Raw genomic sequence first — 19,512 nt, 5'->3', positions numbered from 1 at the left:
TTTAAGAAAAATTTTTAAATTCTTTATTCAATTCCAATATAGTTACTCTGAAAAAAAAAATAGATATTCTAAACTGAAAATCATTATGTACGAAATCCACTGTATTTACCAATAAGAAGTTTTTGAAAATTTGTCAAGACTGATTTTTATAAAAGCAGCAGCATCCATGTAGCAAAGATCCCATTCTGTCTCTCTTATCAAATAATTAAGGTACACAGAAAATTACTACACTTTGAAAAAAGATACCAATTGAATGAATTATCACTGAAGTTTAATCACATTATAAGATATGATTAATTTTAAGAAATCTGAGATTCAAAGAAAGCATTAAATTTCCTTCATTATTTCTGTCATGTACCCTCTTAATATCAAAGCAAAACTGTACATATAACTATGTGATAAAAAATGCAAGTTTTCTTTGGATCAGTTTACACTGTGGGTCAATAGTATATGCAACGTGTGCGATGAAACGGAATTCCTTTCATACCGTTCCTGTGGTCACGGGCATAGTCCCATAAGTAATAATCCAGAAGAATGGAATTGATCTCGTCACTAGATTTTTCACCCTTTTCTTCAATAAGCTCCAGAAGACAATCACGGATCAGCTCAACACACCAAAGTGAACACCCTCTGATTTCCACCTCTTGCCTACTCCCATATGAAAGCATTTCTCCTGCAACGGGAAAAAACAGAGCAAGAAACACAATAATCTAGATGAACAACAAGGTCCTACTGTATAGTGCAGGGAACTATATTCAATACCCATCCAGGTAGAGCCATTGGATGAGACGACTGTCCCCGCTGATAGCTTGACTACCACTATGAGTCAGAGGCACTCAGTTAACTAGCACACAGATTCCTGACCCAAAGAAACTATGAGATAACAAATGTTTGTTGTTTAAAGTAATTAAATTTTAGCGTAATTTGTTACACAGCAACAAAAGCCATCATGTTGAACTGTGGCCCTTTGCCCACCAAAAATACATTTAAGTCCGAAGTCCTGGTGCCTATGAATGTGGCTTTATTTGTAAATGGAGTCTTTGCAGATGTAATAAAGTTAAGATGAGGTCACACTGGATTAGGGTGGGTTTTCAATACCATGACTGTTGTCCTCATTAAACAAAAAGGAGAGGATACAGCGAGACAGAGGAGACACACAGGGAAGAAAGTCATGATTGGAGTGATGCAGCTACAAGCTGAAGAAGGCTAAGGGTGGCTGGCAGCCACCAGAAGCCAGGAAGAGGCAAGGCAGGATTCTTCTCAAGATCTTTCAGAGAAAGTATGGCCCTGCCGACACCTTGATTTCAGACTTCTAGCCTCCAGAGATGTGAGAGAATAAATGTCTGCTGTTTTAAGTCATCAAGTTTGTGGTAATTAGTTATGTCAGCTTAGGAAACTAATAAAGTAACTAATACAACAACTTACAGTATGGGACAGGACATGGACTTTGAAACAGAAAAAGAATGAACCATTTGAGAGGACAAACACAGATTAGAGCCAGGGAAGGTAACATGGCCAACATACTAGGCCTAATAGTCAGCCATAGAATCACACTGAGGAATCTAATGCAGCCAAACTGCATTGTCAGTTTTTATAATTGACTAAAAAAAAAAAGTAGGTCTTTGGTGAAGAGAAGGGTTAAAAATAAAATGCACAGGAATCTGGGAAGATCTTCCAAGGGGTGCCCTGGAGATATCCGGAGAGAAGAGAAGGAATACATGTGCATTATCCTCAAGTCTGGAAGAAGTACCACTGGAGGCCTGTTAAGGAAGTTCTACCTCATCCAGTCAAGCCACCTGGTTCGAGATTTCATTTAAAATAGGTTTTAAATATCGGTGTCTTCTACTTACGTGTGCTCCTTTACATTTATAGTTTCTGTTTCTCCTCTCATTTGCTAGTAAAGTACTTTCTGGAAAAAAAAATTCTAACTTTGCTTAAAAAAAACTAAAGGACAAAGGAATTTGTTTCTCTTATGCCAAACTAGCTAAGGACAGCAGAGTATCCTTTCAGAAGCTGGACATGGTGGAGGCAGTAACAGCTGCAGCTGGACATCTGGAAAAGAGCCTCTGGAGGTGAAATGGATGGCAGGAGAAAACTCAGACAACTCTGTACAACAATGCTCGGTGATCCCTTCTCACCAGGGTTTTTCTCACAGTAGCAGAGACAACTGAGTGCTATAAAAATACAGCAGAAGGAGACAGAGAAACCATGAGAAGTCAGGAAAAGCAATGTGGAAGAGGTAGCATTTGAGCTAAACCTTTATGGATGTGCAGGATTTGAATTGAAAAAAAGAAAATTTGGATGAGGGAAACCAGGCAAGAGAATGTTTAGAGAAAGGAATAAGCACTGTATACACGGGCCAAAACCAGACCAGCCAAATACGGCTGTATGTAAAAGAAGCCCTGACTGCTAAATGCTGTCGCTTCTAAAGCTATCCCACAATTAATGACCCTGGACATGAGCTTCATGACATAAAACAGCTTGTTATTTTTCAAATGAGGAAATGGGCAAAATGGATTGCCCAAGGCTGCATAAAAACCTGGTAGAAGCAACCACAGGAAAATGGTACCTTTATATTCTCTTAGTCTGGGTGATTGAAATCTATTTTACAAGAGAAAACTATTTAATCATAAAAACTACTTCTTTTAAAACCAAAGAAAAAAGTAGTAAAAATACTGCACCTAAAGAGAGAAATTAACATAAAAATTATACAATATGATTATTTTTCTTATACAAAGAAGTGTTTAAAAAACAAACAGCTACTTGTCCCACAAACATAATTATCGATACTCATGTATTATAGAAAGGCACCTACTCTTGAGAATCAATAATCAAATCCAATAATGGTAAACAAATAAGCCTAGAAAAGTGAGTGACTTGTGCAAGATAAACCAGTGGCAGACCTTGGAGTCCCCAACTCAAAATCCAGTACATATTACTTATCTCTCAATCCTTCAGTCCACCTTTTATTTCACAGTGTAGTATGCTCTTCAGATTAATTAACATTCTTTAAATACAAACCTGAACTGTCTTAGTGTTCACACTTTCACGTGACATAAATTTATGTTTCAGTTTATTATGAGGCTCTGAAATGATAATGTCCAAATACTGTGATTTCCCACAATATCCATATTCCACAGTGTAAACAACAAAAAGTAATTTTCGCTATACTTTAATTATCCTTGCATTCTTCTTTATATGTGCTTTTAACAATAATAGTGTTTTCTTTTTCTAAGGAAAGGAGACGTTTTGTGAAAGAAACTAGACAAAGACTCAACAACAATTCATAATATAACAAAGAATGTCTTAATTAAGCTGGCAAACCTTTGAGAAGCTTCTCCAGTAGTTCATCAGAGTATTTCAAGGCTCCCAGGTAAACAAGAACCTGAGGCAATCTATAGTCAGCAAACATGGTGATACTGGAGATGTCCTTAAAGCAGCCGTCTCCTTTTCCCTCTAATACACTCCACGTATCTGCCACGAGGATTTGGGCACGTTTGTAAAAAGAAATTCTTTTCCCCTGATGGGTCAAGAATATAAATGTTACCTGGGTATCTGAAAGCTTTATGTATGCAGTAAAAAAAAAAAAAAAGGCACACAGAGAAAACATTTCTCAAGGGTAGAATAATCTTAGTCTGTCAGTAAGAATTTACAGACGTTTTACAGAAAAAAAGAAGGGAGTCTAATAAATATTAAATTATCTCTATCACTTCAAATTTACTTCCGATATTTTTCAAAGCACATAAAATATAATTTATGTAGTCATGGTACTCTTTAGTGTTCTTTTTCAATGGTATTACTTCATTACATATTTCTGTGTCACTATAATTCACCTGCTTACTATTTCTAAGGGCTAGATAGTATTTCTTAAGAAAGTTCATTAAATTAAAAAACATATATATTTTTTATGATTGCAACTTAATTCACATTAATTGTATAAAACCTGGAAGAGTATATGGAAGAAAATAATCATCCCTGAACTCACCTCTGAAGAGAACTACAACATTCATTTTTTTGTTTCCATTTAGATAATATGATTAACTTATTTCAGAGATAAGGACATAATTGATCAAAAGCCAGAATTTATCAAGTCTACCATTTTTGGAAATGGTCCAAGTCAATATGTTAGTCCATATAACAAAATAAATTACCAATTACATTTATACACGGAAGAAACACATTTAACCAGGCATTATAAGATAGTGGGTCATAATTTAACTCAAAAATTCTTGATAAAACTATAAATGCTCACTAGTATTGAACTGTGGAAAAACACAGAGACAGATAATTACCATCTATTTCTAGTCCTAATACCAATGCTAATAACTTCAAATCATCTTTTATAATTGCTAGTCTGCTAAATAGGAATAATCAATATCACTGGCTCCCAAAATACATCCTGACCACCTTGGAAAATATTTTAATACGTAGATAATTAAAGTAAATAAAAAATGAAATTAAATTCTTTAAGGAAAGGCTCCATATAAAAATTCCTTAAGATAATAACATAGATTCCTTTATTTATTAAAAAAAACTCCAATGATACTCTATCCTAATAAGAAATAATCTAATATTGCTCACCTTAAGGCCTACCTCTTGCAATCAATCCAGACCTACTTTTACTATGTAAATTAAATTTTCTAAGGCCACCACTAAGAAACTTAGTATCTTGTTATCCAGAGTAAAAACATATGCTGATTTTTCTGAAGTCTATAAATTTAATTGAGTGTTGGGGGAACAAATCATCATTAAGAAATATCCCTCTATCATTTGGGAATATAGATTATTCCCAACATGGCAACTGTTCCTCTATATAGAGGAACTTACTTATGGACATACATATGGTAAGTAGGTTTCTAATTCAAGTCTATTTCTTAAACAGCAATATATAAAACTTAATTTACAAAATAAAACTGTATCAAACAAAATCATCATGTTTATTTACTACAATAGAGATTACTGTCTCCTATTTTTAACAAGATTCATAGAGCAAACTGGAAAAATCTAGGAACCAGATTTATATAACAAAATCAGTGCCAGCATCTAACAAAACATAAATTGTCACAACATGAGCACTGTTTGCATGGTAGTCAATTAGTATATCACAAAATTAGATTACAATACCTTAAAATGAAAACAAAAACCAAAAAAATTCTAGTGAACAATCTAAAAATAAATTAAAATCATCTATAAAACATTTCCTTAAGCTGATATGTACTCAAATAATTTTAGTAATCAAATATTCTACACCTCTAAAATATTAACTGGTATCACCAAAATACCAGTAAATCCCAAAATAACAATTCCCTTTATGTTCCATAATATTGCTTTGAAAATAAAATATTTTCAAAATAGTACCTTTATAAAATAATTGTCAATGTAAAACCCTATAACCATGAGTTGATTTTCTGCAACAAATTTATCATGAACATATTACAAAGGTCAAGAATTACAAATGCTTAAGAGTAACATGAAATGTTATTAACTAAAATGTCAAAAAAGCTCATGCTTTTCATGTATATTTATCAGTATGTCAGAGTAAAGGACACCAGTTTATTAATTAGGACTTTTACATAGCTACTGTATATTCTAAATCAGACTCACTTGAAGAGTTTAAAAAAAAACCGCTCTTTCTCTTTTACCCATAGATCAGAATCTTTGAGGGTAGTGCTTTGAAAATGTGTCTGAATTCTAAAGCTTCCCTGATTCTGGGGCACAGCCAGGTTAGGAAATCACTGATTCAAATTTGTCTGAATTAAAATTTTATAATTTCATTAATTTGTTCATAATGTCTAAAAATAAATGATACTCTTAGTAAATACATATAACATTAAAAACAATTGTAACTATTTAAAAAATACAGCAACTAATAACATGACCATATTAAGAAGAAGCAAGGAAAAAGGCACTCTCATATGCTGCTGGAGCATCTTTGCTATCACCCTCCTGGAGAAGAGTTACTGTTTTACGTATTACAAGCCTGAAAATCCTGGCCATGCTCTGACTCAGTAATTCCATTACTAGGAATCCATTCTAAGAAAACAATTATGAGTGTTAAACTATTGTGCAGTATTGCTTATTATCACACAAAACTGAAAAAAAAATATGTAAAATTCAATTAAAAAATAAAACTGTATCACAATTATTGTGGTAAAATAATTTGGGCAAATAATTATGGTACTGTACATCCATACAGTGGAATACTGTGAAGTCAATAAAAATAGTTCTATGGAAAAAAATTGTGCTGTGAAAGAATTTTTATTGACACAGATGTTCATAATATGTTAAACTTTCAAATAATTTATGTGGCTTAATTCTCCCCAGCCCATATGTATACACATTCACACACATAGAGAAAAAGACCAAACTGTGTGAACAGTGGCTACCTCTTGGCAGAATAGAGACCGCTTCTCTGTACTTTTCAAAATCTATAATTAATGTTTTACTTTTGAAATTAAAAATTTTTAAAATATGGATAAAAAGATATTTGATTTTAGCACTTTCTGAATTCTAAAGCAACACCAAAAGTTCATTAGAATTCCTTTATACTTGCTATGAATTAAGCAGAGTGCTTTAATTATTTGTATGTCTTTTAAATTAATATGCAAAGATAACTGTAGATTAACTAATTGAAGGATTAAGTGAGCACCCACTATATGCTCAGTGTTATGTTAGGAATCACAGGGATTCCAGAAATATAGTGCTTTTGGATAACACTAATGATAATCTTATGAAAAAAAAGAAAAAAAATAATACTCCTTTAAGAAATTGTTAAAATTTTTAAGTTTGATTTTTGTTACATTTTGGGGATTTTTCTGTAAGAATTATTTTAGAAATGAGTACTGATGGGAAGTGGTTCAGATACTAATCTTCATTTTAAAATCTATCAGCCTTAAATTAATCTATATCCTGGTACAATTTTTTTACCGAACTTTTTAGCATACGTAGCAAATTGAAAGAAAGCACTGTGTTGTAAATTAAACAGAAATTCAGCAAATGCTTCCTAAATCAATATTATAATTTACCAAAAAAATACACTCCTTTCTTTCACAAAAACAAAGACTCAGGACAATTTGTAAGTACACAAACTACAAGGTGTCCTGAATTCATTCCACCCTAAAGTCATGTTAAGTTTCACCTTAACTCTTCTACTACAACCATGTCGATTCTGGATACATGGATTCTTAGCCACATGAATGGCAGTTTGATTTCTTTTACATGCTGTTTAATATATTTAAATTGCTTGAATGATGGACCAAGGAACTTGATCCAACTTTCCTGAAAAACAAGTTTGAAATGACATACTCTGAAAACAAAGATAAATGTCTTTGCAATAGTAAAATGGTAAGTCAGAAGAGAGTGAAGTTCTACAGTGGCTTACGGTCTCTTTCCTAGAAACTGCCTCTGTCCGCAGCCACACTTAATTGGTTATAATACATGCCAGTTCAAACAGCCTTTGCCCAGGAATTTTAGAACTGAAAGTGAGAGTTTTTCCCTTTCTCTCCCTGGTGGCTGAAGCAATAAAATGCAACATTCATGGGCCTTTTCTACTTCATGGAGAAAGCTGGTCTGCAGTAAGAGAAAAATGGAGTCCACAGAAAGCAGAGAGACTGAATCCTGATTGCACTGAGTCCCTGATCCTGGATGTTCCTATCCCCAGTACTCACCCCTAATTCTTCTTTTTGCTCAGGATGTTTCTTGTTTTGTGTCTGTCACTTGCAATTAAAAGAATCTTAACATGTATACTCAGGCATCTCTCGCTTCATAGTAGAATTGAAACACTAGCTATTACCTGACTAAATGACCTAAGCTAGACTAGCTAACCTTTCTTTCTTCTAGACTTTGGTTCCTGGTCTGCAAACAGGACTATAATACTCCTTGTCCTTAGGCCCTACAGAGCTGTTCTGTGGATCAAACAAGAGGGTGTGTGCAAACACCCTGTAAATCATAAAAAGCGATTTGAACAATATTATCGGTAATTTTAGTTGCTGTTGAATTGTGATTACAAAAAGATAGCTTTAAAGTTGAGTTGATAGAAGTATTCATTAACTTAGTCAATAGATTTATATTACATGATCTCTCTAAAGTTGCTTTCAATTCTATGTCACAGTTCAAATCATACCGTGATAAGATTCCAAAAGAATTATACAAAAACAAAATTCAGGTGTATACTGGGACAGTATACAAAATGTTCACCATTTTAAAAGTATGTCTATTTAAGTTTTTTTGTACCATAAATGAAATAATACTGTTAAAGTAGCCTGTGCATGAAGAAGAAAACACATAGTATATATACATTAGAAGTCGGCAAGAAATTTTTTTATTAGGGAGAATTTAGTATATATCCTGATTTTCATCCAATGAAGTAAATTATTTTGAAGTATTAAAAGGACCTCGTTATCTCTAAGTGACAGCATCATTTTTTTTAGGTTTGAAATATTTTAAAGGACAAAAAGAAAAAGACAAAAGAATAAAGGGACTACATTGATTAGAACTCATTAAGAGAAGTAATGTCTTTGAAACACTACTTAAAAATTTTGTTACTGTTCACAAGGAACAAATTCCAAAATTAAAATTTTGGGTCTCAAAAGGAGTTCTGGAAGTAAAAGAGTTAACTATGAGAAGATAATTAAGAAATCTAAAATGCCCAACCGAAGTAACTCACCTCAAACTGAGTTACATCTCTGTAAGAAGGAAAGCTTTCAACTACCAGGTGCATTAACTTCTGTGCACTTTTTTCACTTTTTCTGACACAATTAAGAAAAGAGCCTTCAAATTTCTCAAGCAGAATTCTCCCGGTTTCATTGAGAATTCGATGCCTCTCTTCTATCAAAGGCATGGGAACATCTGTGTCAGAACGAAGTATATGCCGAACCTGATCAAGGGTTACTGTGGCATAGTACGAAGCACTAGTTATTGGTATCCCTTAGGGAGAAAAGAAAATGCAGAGGAACGTCATAATTTTACATTCATTAGGTCCTCGATTTTACAACATACAATTAATATGAAACCACATGAGTGTTCCAGGTATGCACTGGAAGTGGATGTATAATTAAAAATCAGAAACAGATCCCTCATTTTCTATTTGCTCGTTTGTATTTGTTCATCCATGTCCAACAATTGTAATACTACAGCAGATGTATTTTGGCTGGGTAGAGTGTGTTACATAGATGTCATCAAGTAGTGTTCTTCAGAAAACTGACTTTTATACTTAGCTGCGACAATCAATACTAGGACCATTTCCCACTGAATAAAGATTTGGTGCCAGTCTCCCCTTAGACTTCTATTTTTAAGTAGAGGTACTGGCCATGAAGAACTTCAGCTTATCGACACATTATTCCATTTCACAACCCAGTAAACTAAAACCTCAAAGCTGCTAGGTCTGACCGGAAGAAGGGACACCAACCTTCGTCCAGGGCTCTGTTGACCGCGGCGCACAAGGACCAGTACCCACTGTACGTCTTCCCCCGATATCCCACCAGACTTTTGTGCTCGTCATGCTCCGACCAGAAGGAGAAGTTGAGCGTGTCTATCACGAACACCCAGTTGACCGCGGCCTCGTCGGCCGCTCTGGGGTTCAGCTCGTGAAGGGCCTTCCAGCCCCCCACGCGCAGCTCGGGCCCCGCGGCCTTGGCGAGCAGCAGTTCGGCCACCCTCCGCACGCCCCCGCCGTCAATGAAAACATCCCGACTGTTTTCGGCAATGAATTTTGCGGACTCCCTGGGGGTCAGCAGCCCGTCCATCCCGCCCCTCCCCTGTGGGACTGGGGACCGACGCTTTCGCCCGCGGGCTGGCCAAACTCTCTTCCCTCTCTAGGCGGGACAAAGGCCCAGGGGTCCCGTGCGACTCTCCCTCCCTTCTCTCCGTGGGATTGCCGCCCTAATAGGATCCCGCCCTCCCAGAGCGGCGAGGAGAGCCAACTAGCTCCGAACCCTTCTACCGCCGGACCCGCACGGCTGGGAAACTACAGATCGCGGGGCCGCGCGCCGGGCTGAAGCCGCAGGCATTTCCGGGAGGGAGGCCCCGCCTACTCGCGTGCCCGAGACCCGCTTCCGGCTCCGAAGGTCCGGAAACTGCTCTGAGGGGTTGGCCGAGTGCCAGCCAGGAGTTCCCAGCCCGAGACGTGGGGCTCCGCGGTTTTGCCCATGCTCCGACCCTCCCTCGGGTAGGTGGGCCTGCGTGCGTCCCCGTGGCCCGAGTCACGGTGACTCCAACCGGTGTACTGCGTTGTCCTCACTCGGCTGCCGCCCTTCTCTCCACGGAGGGCGAAGTCTGGGCCGGGCGCCCTCGGTCACGCCCTGCATCCGGGTCCCTGGGACGCGACGAGCTTTATGGCCGCGGGTCGCGGTGCGGGGGGCCGGCCACCCCTAAGACTGCGACACGGGTTGGCGGTCCCGACACCCTCGTCCCCCAGGCAGACTTGTCGTTTATTGTGCTGAAGTCTTGGTCTATTTGGAGGTTTAGGATTAGTTGAAACTTTTGGAGAAATGGATGAGGAAACAAGTGTATTAATTTGTTATATGGACATTATGTGCCTGGAATTGTATTTAAATACCGAATTTTATTTAGTCTCCGGCCATGACAAAAGCAGCAGTTTTAATCCCCGTTTTACAAGAGAAGCTGAATGGTTTAGTGGTTAGTGCCTGGTCCCAGCAATGGTCTGGGCTGGTATTAGATCTCCAAGTCAAAGGCACTTTCTACCAGCTGAGCTCACCAATGCCAACCAACCTCGTCAAGTAGTGATTCTATCACTGGCTCTACTGTAATTATATATCTGTATCTACTGAGGAGGCGACGTTATTAAAGGATATAAATATCACCTTACAGCCTCAAACTTTTAAAAAATACTTTCTAGCAGGATGAAGAGAGCTTTAGGAGTCAATTTAGCGATGATCCAAATTCGCCTAATGGTGAAATTTTTGTATAGATGCGTGTTATTTTTTTCTCCTTCGGAGACTTAAACCCCCATGGATCATATAAAACGTTCACATCTTTGAAAATCAACTATTAAAAATAACCATCAGAAATCATCTCTAGTTATTGCATTTGGGGGAGGATTTGGAACTTTTAAGTCTGACAACTGTACCCTAGAGAAGCAGAACATCTTCATCCTTCTAGTTGCTTTATTTGGATAAGAAAAAGGAATTTTAAGGGCTTCACTAGAATTTATTCTTCCAGAAAAAAGTCACTAATACAGTAATACAGTTGTTGAATAAATGTGAATCTGTTGACTTGGGATTTTCCCTATCTGTCCCAGCAGTTCATAGTCTTGAGATTCAAAGAAGTTGATTAGCAAGCAAATCTAGCAATCTACAAAAGAATCCAAGAGGTTAAATTTATGCCATTACCTCTTACTGGGGCTTGTTGACAGAAAAAAAATTAACAGTTGAATTCCTGCTATGTTCAGGATATTGAGTTAGACACAGGAGTAGCATAAACAAAAATAAAACATGCTTCCTTCTCTCAAGAAACTTGTTGAGGTAAAGCATAAACTCTGTGTGTGTGTGTGTGTGTGTGTGTGTGTGTGTGTGTGTGTGTGTGTGTGTGTGTGTGTGTGTGTTTGTCTTTTAAAGTATGTTTGCAAGGTGCTGGGAATACAAAAAGTGAGTTCTTTACCTACTCAACATCCTTTCCCTCCTTCTTCCTGTCCAACAGAATCCCGATGTTCAGGAATCTCTCCCTCTTAACCCGCAATTGGTGTAGCACAGCATCCTCAGCTCCAGGGGTGGTCTGGACTGGTCTAAGGGTAATATCACTCACTTGCCAGGGTCTGGATTAGAATCATGCATTTTCTCCAGTTCACTTCAATGAGTTGCAAGGGTAGATTTGCAGGATACTTCCAGAAAAGCTTTTCCAGGAGAACTTCCAGAATTGATTCCTGCTCCCTCTGGACGTGGTTGAGCTTGGATATGAGGCTTGAAATTGCTACAGTCCTGTTGATGGCACCCTGAGTATGAAGTCGACACACGGGGGAAGCCAAAAGAATAGCAGAGAAGTGGAACTGGAGTAATGGGATTATGTCAACTCAACTCTTAAGTTTGTCCTACTTTTGGATCTCTATGTAAGTTAACAAACTTCCTTATAGTTAAAGCAGTTTTGAGTTGGATTTTCTATTACTTGCTATGAAAGCTTCCTGTCTTACACAGGTAGCAAATACAGACATGCTATCTGACATCTTCTGATCTAGTAGGGTAGGCGGACAATCAAATGTCTGGGTAAAACTGTGCCTCAAGCATCAGAAAACTAGACTCTAGTGACTAAACAAAAAGGGGATTGTTTTTGCCATATAAGAAGTAGTCCAGAGTTAGGCACTTCAGGCCTGATGCAGCTATTTGAGAATGTAACTAGGCTCTTTCTGTCTCACTCTCTTTAGCATGTGGCTTTTGTCTTTATGGTTGTAAGATGGCTTTACTCTTATAGGCATTGTGTCCACAAAAAGGAGGAGGAAAGTAAAGTGGGCAAAGGGCCAAGGGAACATGCCGTCTGAGTATGCTTCTTTTAAAAACCTTAGCCAGCTCTATGCCATAGGCAGAGGCCTTTGAAGAGATCAAGGGAGGGAGGCATGATCAATGATGTGGTGTCCTTGTCATTTTCCCCATCCTGAACAGTGTTCAAGTTAGATAATTCCAGTCATCAAGAGAGCCATCCTTCTGAATGGCTAAATTAAATGTCACGCATTGGCAACAGTCATTGCTACATCTGCAATTTTGTCATGATTGACTATGGCAGATACTTAAATAGTCGGTTAAAAGGTATTCTTGAAGAAAAGTTGCAAAAGGCAAAGAAGTAAAATGGATTTTGTGAAGATAGGATTATTTTGATTTCCCCCAACTCTTCCAAAGAGATCAATAGACTATAAAGCCCCAACAAGGCTTAGCAGAAAAAAGAGATGGTTCAATACTATGTAATTTTTCTCTTTTCCTTTTCTTCTTGATTTATCCATATATAGCATTTAAAATTGACCCCTTCCTTAAAATTTACTCTTGGGTTCTAGGGCATTGTGTTATCCTAGTTTTCTTAGTACCATTGAAGGCTCTTTCTCTTCCTACTCTCTTCTTATTGTATGTAAAATGTCCCATCTACAGGCTGTGGCATAGGGACAGAATGGACTCTTTCTGGTGAAAACTCAGACTCTTAAATACTTCCAATTTCTGTTTTAAAATATTTAGTTATAATAGAATAAACATATCATTTCTGTTACATTTCATTATTACTACAGTTCAAAACCAATTATGGGAGAAAATATTTGCAAATGATGTGACTAAAAAAGGCTTAATTTCAAGAATATATAAACAGCTCATACAACTTAATAACAAAAAAACAAACAACCCAATCCAAAAATGGGCAGAAGACCTAAACAAGCATTTCTCCAATTAAGACATATGAATGGCCAATAGACATATGAAAAAATGCTCAATATCACTAATTACCAGAGAAATGCAAATCAAAACTACAATGAGCTATCACTTTACACCAGTCAGAATGGCCATCATCCAAAAAGTCCAAGAATGATAAATGCTGGAGAGGGAGTAGAGAAAAGGGGACCCTCCTACACTGTTGGTGGAAATGTAGGTTGGTGCAGCCATTATGGAAAACAGTATGGAGATTTCTCGAAAAACTAAAAATAGACTTACCATATGATCCAGCAATCCCACTGCTGGATATGTATCCAGAGGGAATCCTAAGTCAAAAAGACACATGCATGTACCCCAGTGTTCATAGCAGCACTATATACGATAGCCAAGACATGGAAGCAACCTAAATGTCCACCGGCCAATGACTAGATAAAGAATATGTGGTATGTTTATACAATGGAATACTACTTTGCCATAAAAAAGAATAAAATAAAGCCATTTGCAGCAACATGGATGGACCTAGAGATTGTCATTCTAAGAGAAGTAACCCAGAAAGAGAAAAAAAAAAATACCATATTATATCACTCATATGTGGTATCTAAAAAAAAGGTGGGGGGGGGAAACTATGAACTCATTTACAAAACAGAAACAGACTTGCAGGCTTAGTAAACAAGGCTTAGTTACCGAGGAAAGGGGGTGGGAGTTTGAAATTTACAAATGTTAGCCACCACATATAAAAATAGATTTAACAAAATAAAAAATAAAAAAGATGCATTTATTCTAAAAAAAAAAGTTAGGATGTTTTGAACCATAGTTTGTTTTTAGTGAAATTAACATTAATATTTCCTACTTAGGAGGAAGAACTAAGTATTATAAAAATAGTATGGAGCTTCTAGGTTGGTGAGATTTGGGGAAAGTAACATAATAGGGGAGCAGGAGAGCTCTGGGCCCCTTCCCACATACCTTGCCCTGTGCATCTCTTTCATCTAGCTGTTCCTGAGTTATATGTAAACCAGTAATCTATTTTCCTTGCTCTCTAAAAAACACAACAAAACTCTGAAACAAACCACAGTCCTTGAGAGATTTGCTGAGTTCCAATGATATTCCTTTACCAGATTCCAAACAAGACTTAAATGTCATCAAAGGAGTGATTTGAATAATGTTAGAGAGAATCAGTTCTTGCTTGACAAATTCTCTTCACTATGATCCAAACTTGGTATATGCCCTGCTTTACAAATGAGAGCTCTTTGAACAGTTTTGATCTTCACTTCAGGATATAATACAGAGTATTGATCTGGTAATCACCTTTAGCTCAAGGTTGCTACAAGCTGGAGCTGAGCTGTCTGTGGAATGGATTCTAGAAATCATCAAGCAAGGGGTTGTTGCCCAAAAACAGACTAGTTAAAGAAATCTCCAGAACTGAAGATTCAAATATGTGGAAGGATGAGGTGGAAAGAGGGTAACTGGAGGAAGGCAGTTTTTTCCTATTTAATTTTGTACCATATGGGATCATGGATATTCACTAAACTTAATGTGATAATCATTTCATGATGTATGTAATCAAATTATTACGCTGTACATCTTAAACTTATACAGTGCTATATGTCAATTATATCTCAATAAAACTCAAACAAAAAACCCAGTTATGTTGAAGAGGAGCAGCAACCCTTCTAGTAATTTTATTCCTTGGAAACAGAGGTAGACAGATTGCCTGCTGTATCTTCTATTAAAGAGGATCACACTTTGTTATTTTTGTTTTTTTGTTATTCCACAGTGCACTTTGATTTGGAGAATTGGTGCCAGTCGGCAGTAGATCATTCATCTTAGACTGCAGTGCAGGAAAAAAAAAAAAGGGCAGGGAGGGGATACACAATAACATGTAAAAATCTGCTTTTAAAAAGTGCAAAAATAAACAGATACAAAGGAATATTTTTCTTGACAACATGAGGCAGGGATTAATGTTTACCTGTAAGGTGCAATCTGAGGGCACTGACAGGGAAAGGAAAAGAGAAGTTTCAGTTAGCAAGTAACATAAGGGGATATAGTATCTGTGCTGGCTACTGCTTCTTGGTGGGTCTCAAAGAGACACAGCTCATCACCGTGTAACAGCGCTGGCACAGACTACACCACACAGGACAGACTGTTAAGAAATTGCCTCAGAGCCGTTTGTGGAGAAAGGAGAGGAAGTTCTCCTATCTCTCGTCTTTTTTTTTTTTTTTTTTTTTTTTTTTTAGAGGTTTTAGGATTTTAATGTTCTTCACATTCAACGTAAAATACTGACAATGGATAAATAAGGGAAAAGACTCTTCAGCAAAGACCTTCCAGAACTCACAGCATCACTCCGGTCAGACCAACAGTCAAGTGAACGAAGGATAAGGGAGTTTAACAGAATTTTAGTTCAATAGCATAACTAACAGATAAACATGTAACTTTATATATTAAACATACTGCTTTTGGCTTCCTAGTCAACATATCTGGAGTTTCTGCTCTTACTAATCATCCCTCACTTGCACTGAACCCTAGAGACGTCTCTGAGGGACCTAGCTGGCACTTTCTACTACTTTCCTGCCAAATATTTTATTACTATCAAAATGACTTCTACCGCTTTTGGTGTGATAAGCAGCTATCATATACTCTTCTCTCTTACTCTATAGAGTTTTTGAACTAAGTGAACAAGGTGGCCCTTTCCTTCTAATGAAGACTGTCCTTAAAGGTAGAAAGACTTCTAGGAAAAAAAGGAGGACATGATGTTTGAATGGGGAAAATGAAAGGATTTGAAGTGTGAGGTTTTGGTGACTGAAATAATTTCCTTCACAATCACAGGTCTAGGGTTAGGGGAGTGAAACGGGGAGAGCTGTTGAGGGAGGATAGGAAATTCTTACGGGTTCTGGGCAAAAAGTGAGGTGGCTAGAAAGTTTTGATGTCATTGGATAGCTGGTGCTAACATTTTACCCCAATACCGTTGCTAGTGCCTGTTGCTCAGCTGGCAAACAGGTGAACCACCCCATAGAACATTTGCATCTTTTTCCAGTTGTGTTTGCACAATCACCTCAACTCAGCAGATTAGCTCCACATTTTAAATATACACAAATGTATAACTGCCTGGGCATTAAGTATCTGGGCATTCCCTTCTTTTCCTCAGTCAGGCTTCTTCCAACTGGAAGTGCTGAGGCCTGGCTTGCGTAAATGTTCATCTGTGTATACAAGCCCTGATGTCTTCATTTTTTTCATCTGCCAAGAGGAGCAGAGGGCAGTAGTTTAGGTCAACACAATGGGATTTTCCTAGTTTAACTGAAGTTTTGCCTCAAGCAACATGCTTGTCAATCTATACACATACACACACCAGTTTCTGCTTTCTTAAACACATCCCACAGTACTGTTTTTCCTTACTATCAAGTTACTGGATTCTCCCCAAGTACTTTTTGCTAACAACTACCTCTGTGGGGCTTACCACTGTTCTTGTACACTTCAGGAACTAAATACGTATTTGATGAGTTAATGAAAAGATACAGAAACTTGTGTTTCTTACTACACGTAGCTGTAAACATTTAACTTAAAACTATTAATTGGAGGAATTTGTTAAACACGCAGATTCCTGGCACCTCTCTACGTAGACTGTGACTCAGTTGAGCTGAGGTGTGGTCCATCTTAAACTGCAGTTAATTTTGAACGTACTTCAAATAGTTTTGAGAAACACTGATAATGCTTCCCAAATAGCTAATTTACATCTAGTCATCAAGAGTCCTTTCCAAAAAATTTTTGATGGCATCTAATGTTTAGAAAATCTAACTTTATGACCAGAAAACTTTCCACTGGTCTAAAGAGAAAATTTTAAATGCAGGCCTCTTTAGCAAGTCTTAAGCAAATCACAACTTACCATTTGTGGAACAGTAACCCCATTTTGAGTACTAACAAGGCATTTTGAGATAAAACCACTGAATATTGAAAAAAACTACTATGTTCATTTCCCTGTAAGATCCAGTCTCTGTATTCCAGTGGTATCAGTTATCAGGAGTAACTACTTGATCACTCAATAGTTTATTATCAGTTTCATTATGCAAACGATTAAAAGTTGAATAGTACACAAAAATTTAAATTCCTTTTCATTCCTGAAAAAATTTTGGTGCAATCTGGTTTCCAACATGTCTGTTGGCATTTTGTTAATAATTTTCAAATGTAGGCTAAAACACTTTAAAACTTCACACCAGCCTAGTCCTTAGTTGCTTCTTACAAAATTGATTCAACACTCCATTTAAGTCCATTTTAAGCTTGTTTTACTTCTCTGAGAATATTCTCAATGTAACTCAAATTTCCAGCCTATATTCAAACACCATTTACCAGTAACAGTGGTAATGAAAAGGGCCTCTCCCCCTCCCAAGCTGTATACCCAACGTGCCAATGTCAAATATTCTCCAGTCTATTTTTCATTAGGTTCTTGGGTTCAAGGTCTCATTTTTTAAAGGCAAAAATGAGAATACTTTCTGCTAGTAGTTTATTAACATAACTGATTTTTGGAAGGCGAGTGGAAGCTCTGAAAGCCAGTGTTCTCTACAGGGATGCTTTCTTCCAGCAGGTTTAACAATCTGACTAAAACATCATTACTGGTGTAAACTTTCTCTAGAGGAAGGGCTCATTTCAATCTGAGTAGGCTGTACTACCCTAAGCAACCCAAACTTACCATACTTAAACTACTCAAGAGGGAAGGTAACACCCAAGAGTAATTCAGGCTAATTTCACCTTTGGGGAAGCCTTATCACAGGTATTTTAAGTGATGTTGTGGTACCATTTATTTCATTTATCAAGAGAACACTCAATTCCCCTCCCCAAAACTAAAAAAGGTATCACTGAAGTTTGTCACTTTAAATGGCATATTTAAATGTACTGCCCATACATATTTCACATAAACTGTTTTCTCATTTTTTTTATCATACACAAATCTTGAAACTGCCCATATTTCACATTCTGTCGTACACAAGTCTCTTTTCTAAACTTAAAGCAAAACTGCATCCACGAATCCCTGTCTATTTAATTGTTGGGTTGTTCCCATGCTTTCTGGGCAGTTGGAGGCTAACAGGTAGCATTTTAGGGATTTATAAGCCAAAAATCAGGGGAAAAAAACACTGTATGTAAATATTCTTACAACACAGTAGGGCTATTTTTAAGACAGAAACCTAAAAAACAGTGTATCAAAGTTAAGAAGGACTTGTAGAATTGGAATGACTCAGCTCTTTATGCTGTTACCCTTTAAGAAATTAAAAGAGCCCAACTACTGGAATTTTAAATTTACCAATAGTACCAAATCTATTTAAAAATGCTAGAAAAACACTTCACACAAAAAATATATAATGTAAGATTACTGTATTTCCTTGTAAGAGGAACGTTTTAACAAATTTTACAGGTGTCAATCAACCCTTGTTCAAATTGGGCACACATCAAATCTAGCATTATAGGAGTTTTATTTATTTGGAAGTGAACTTCTAACTATTAATACAAATGCCAAGATACTACAGAAAACATCCACAGGAATTTTTTTCATCTTTTTTGAATTGTTCACAAACATTTCCTACATAATCCAACATACAACATAGAAATGGTACATCTTTTTCTTTCAATTTGCATACAATGGAAAAACAAGAATATATATATATTTTACAAAGTTTAACTAATAAGACACTAGCAAGCTGACAGTTTAAGTCTATAGGTGAAATTATCTAATAAAAAATAATCAGAATTTGTTTAGCATCAGTCACTTCCATAACCAAGTATTATTCTGATTAATACTTGCTGCTGTTTGGTATATACTTATACCACTACTCCACCTGTACTGCTCCCCCTTGGTTTTCACAATTACTAACAGAAAACTGTTGCAGAGCAGGGGCAAGCATTTGTAAAAACAAACAAACAAGAATACCCAGCTTATTGTAAGCATGAATGTGTGGTGGAATTTCCTCCCAAGTAATGGACTTTCAAACCATCAAGAAATCACCAGAACTGACTTTGTCAAGATATTTTGCCTATGTCCTAGAGGAGATGCACTTATTTATATCCAACAGAAGACTGAAAATCAAACTTAGTGTTTATAGTTTGGAGGCCGGTTGGGGGAATTCAGCCATTTGAAAAATGACCATCTTAAAAAAAAAAAATGACCACCAAAAAA

General features: G+C 36.9%; 1 protein-coding gene across 1 annotated transcript; it reads right to left on the bottom strand.

The window, feature by feature from the left end:
- On the bottom strand, positions 1-10,257 carry QNG1 (Q-nucleotide N-glycosylase 1). The gene is made up of 4 exons (XM_010993494.3): positions 9,407-10,257; positions 8,666-8,925; positions 3,325-3,520; positions 1-673 (listed from the first exon to the last, which is right to left on the bottom strand). The coding sequence occupies exons 1-4, from the start codon at positions 9,741-9,743 to the stop codon at positions 441-443; spliced, it is 1,026 nt and encodes a 341-aa protein (XP_010991796.1). The 5' UTR covers positions 9,744-10,257; the 3' UTR covers positions 1-440.
- Positions 10,258-19,512: the final 9,255 nt, after the last annotated feature.

The sequence above is a fragment of the Camelus dromedarius genome, chromosome 10 (assembly GCF_036321535.1).
Source record: "Camelus dromedarius isolate mCamDro1 chromosome 10, mCamDro1.pat, whole genome shotgun sequence".
Taxonomy (NCBI): domain Eukaryota; kingdom Metazoa; phylum Chordata; class Mammalia; order Artiodactyla; family Camelidae; genus Camelus; species Camelus dromedarius.
This window is presented reverse-complemented; position numbering and strand designations above follow the sequence as displayed.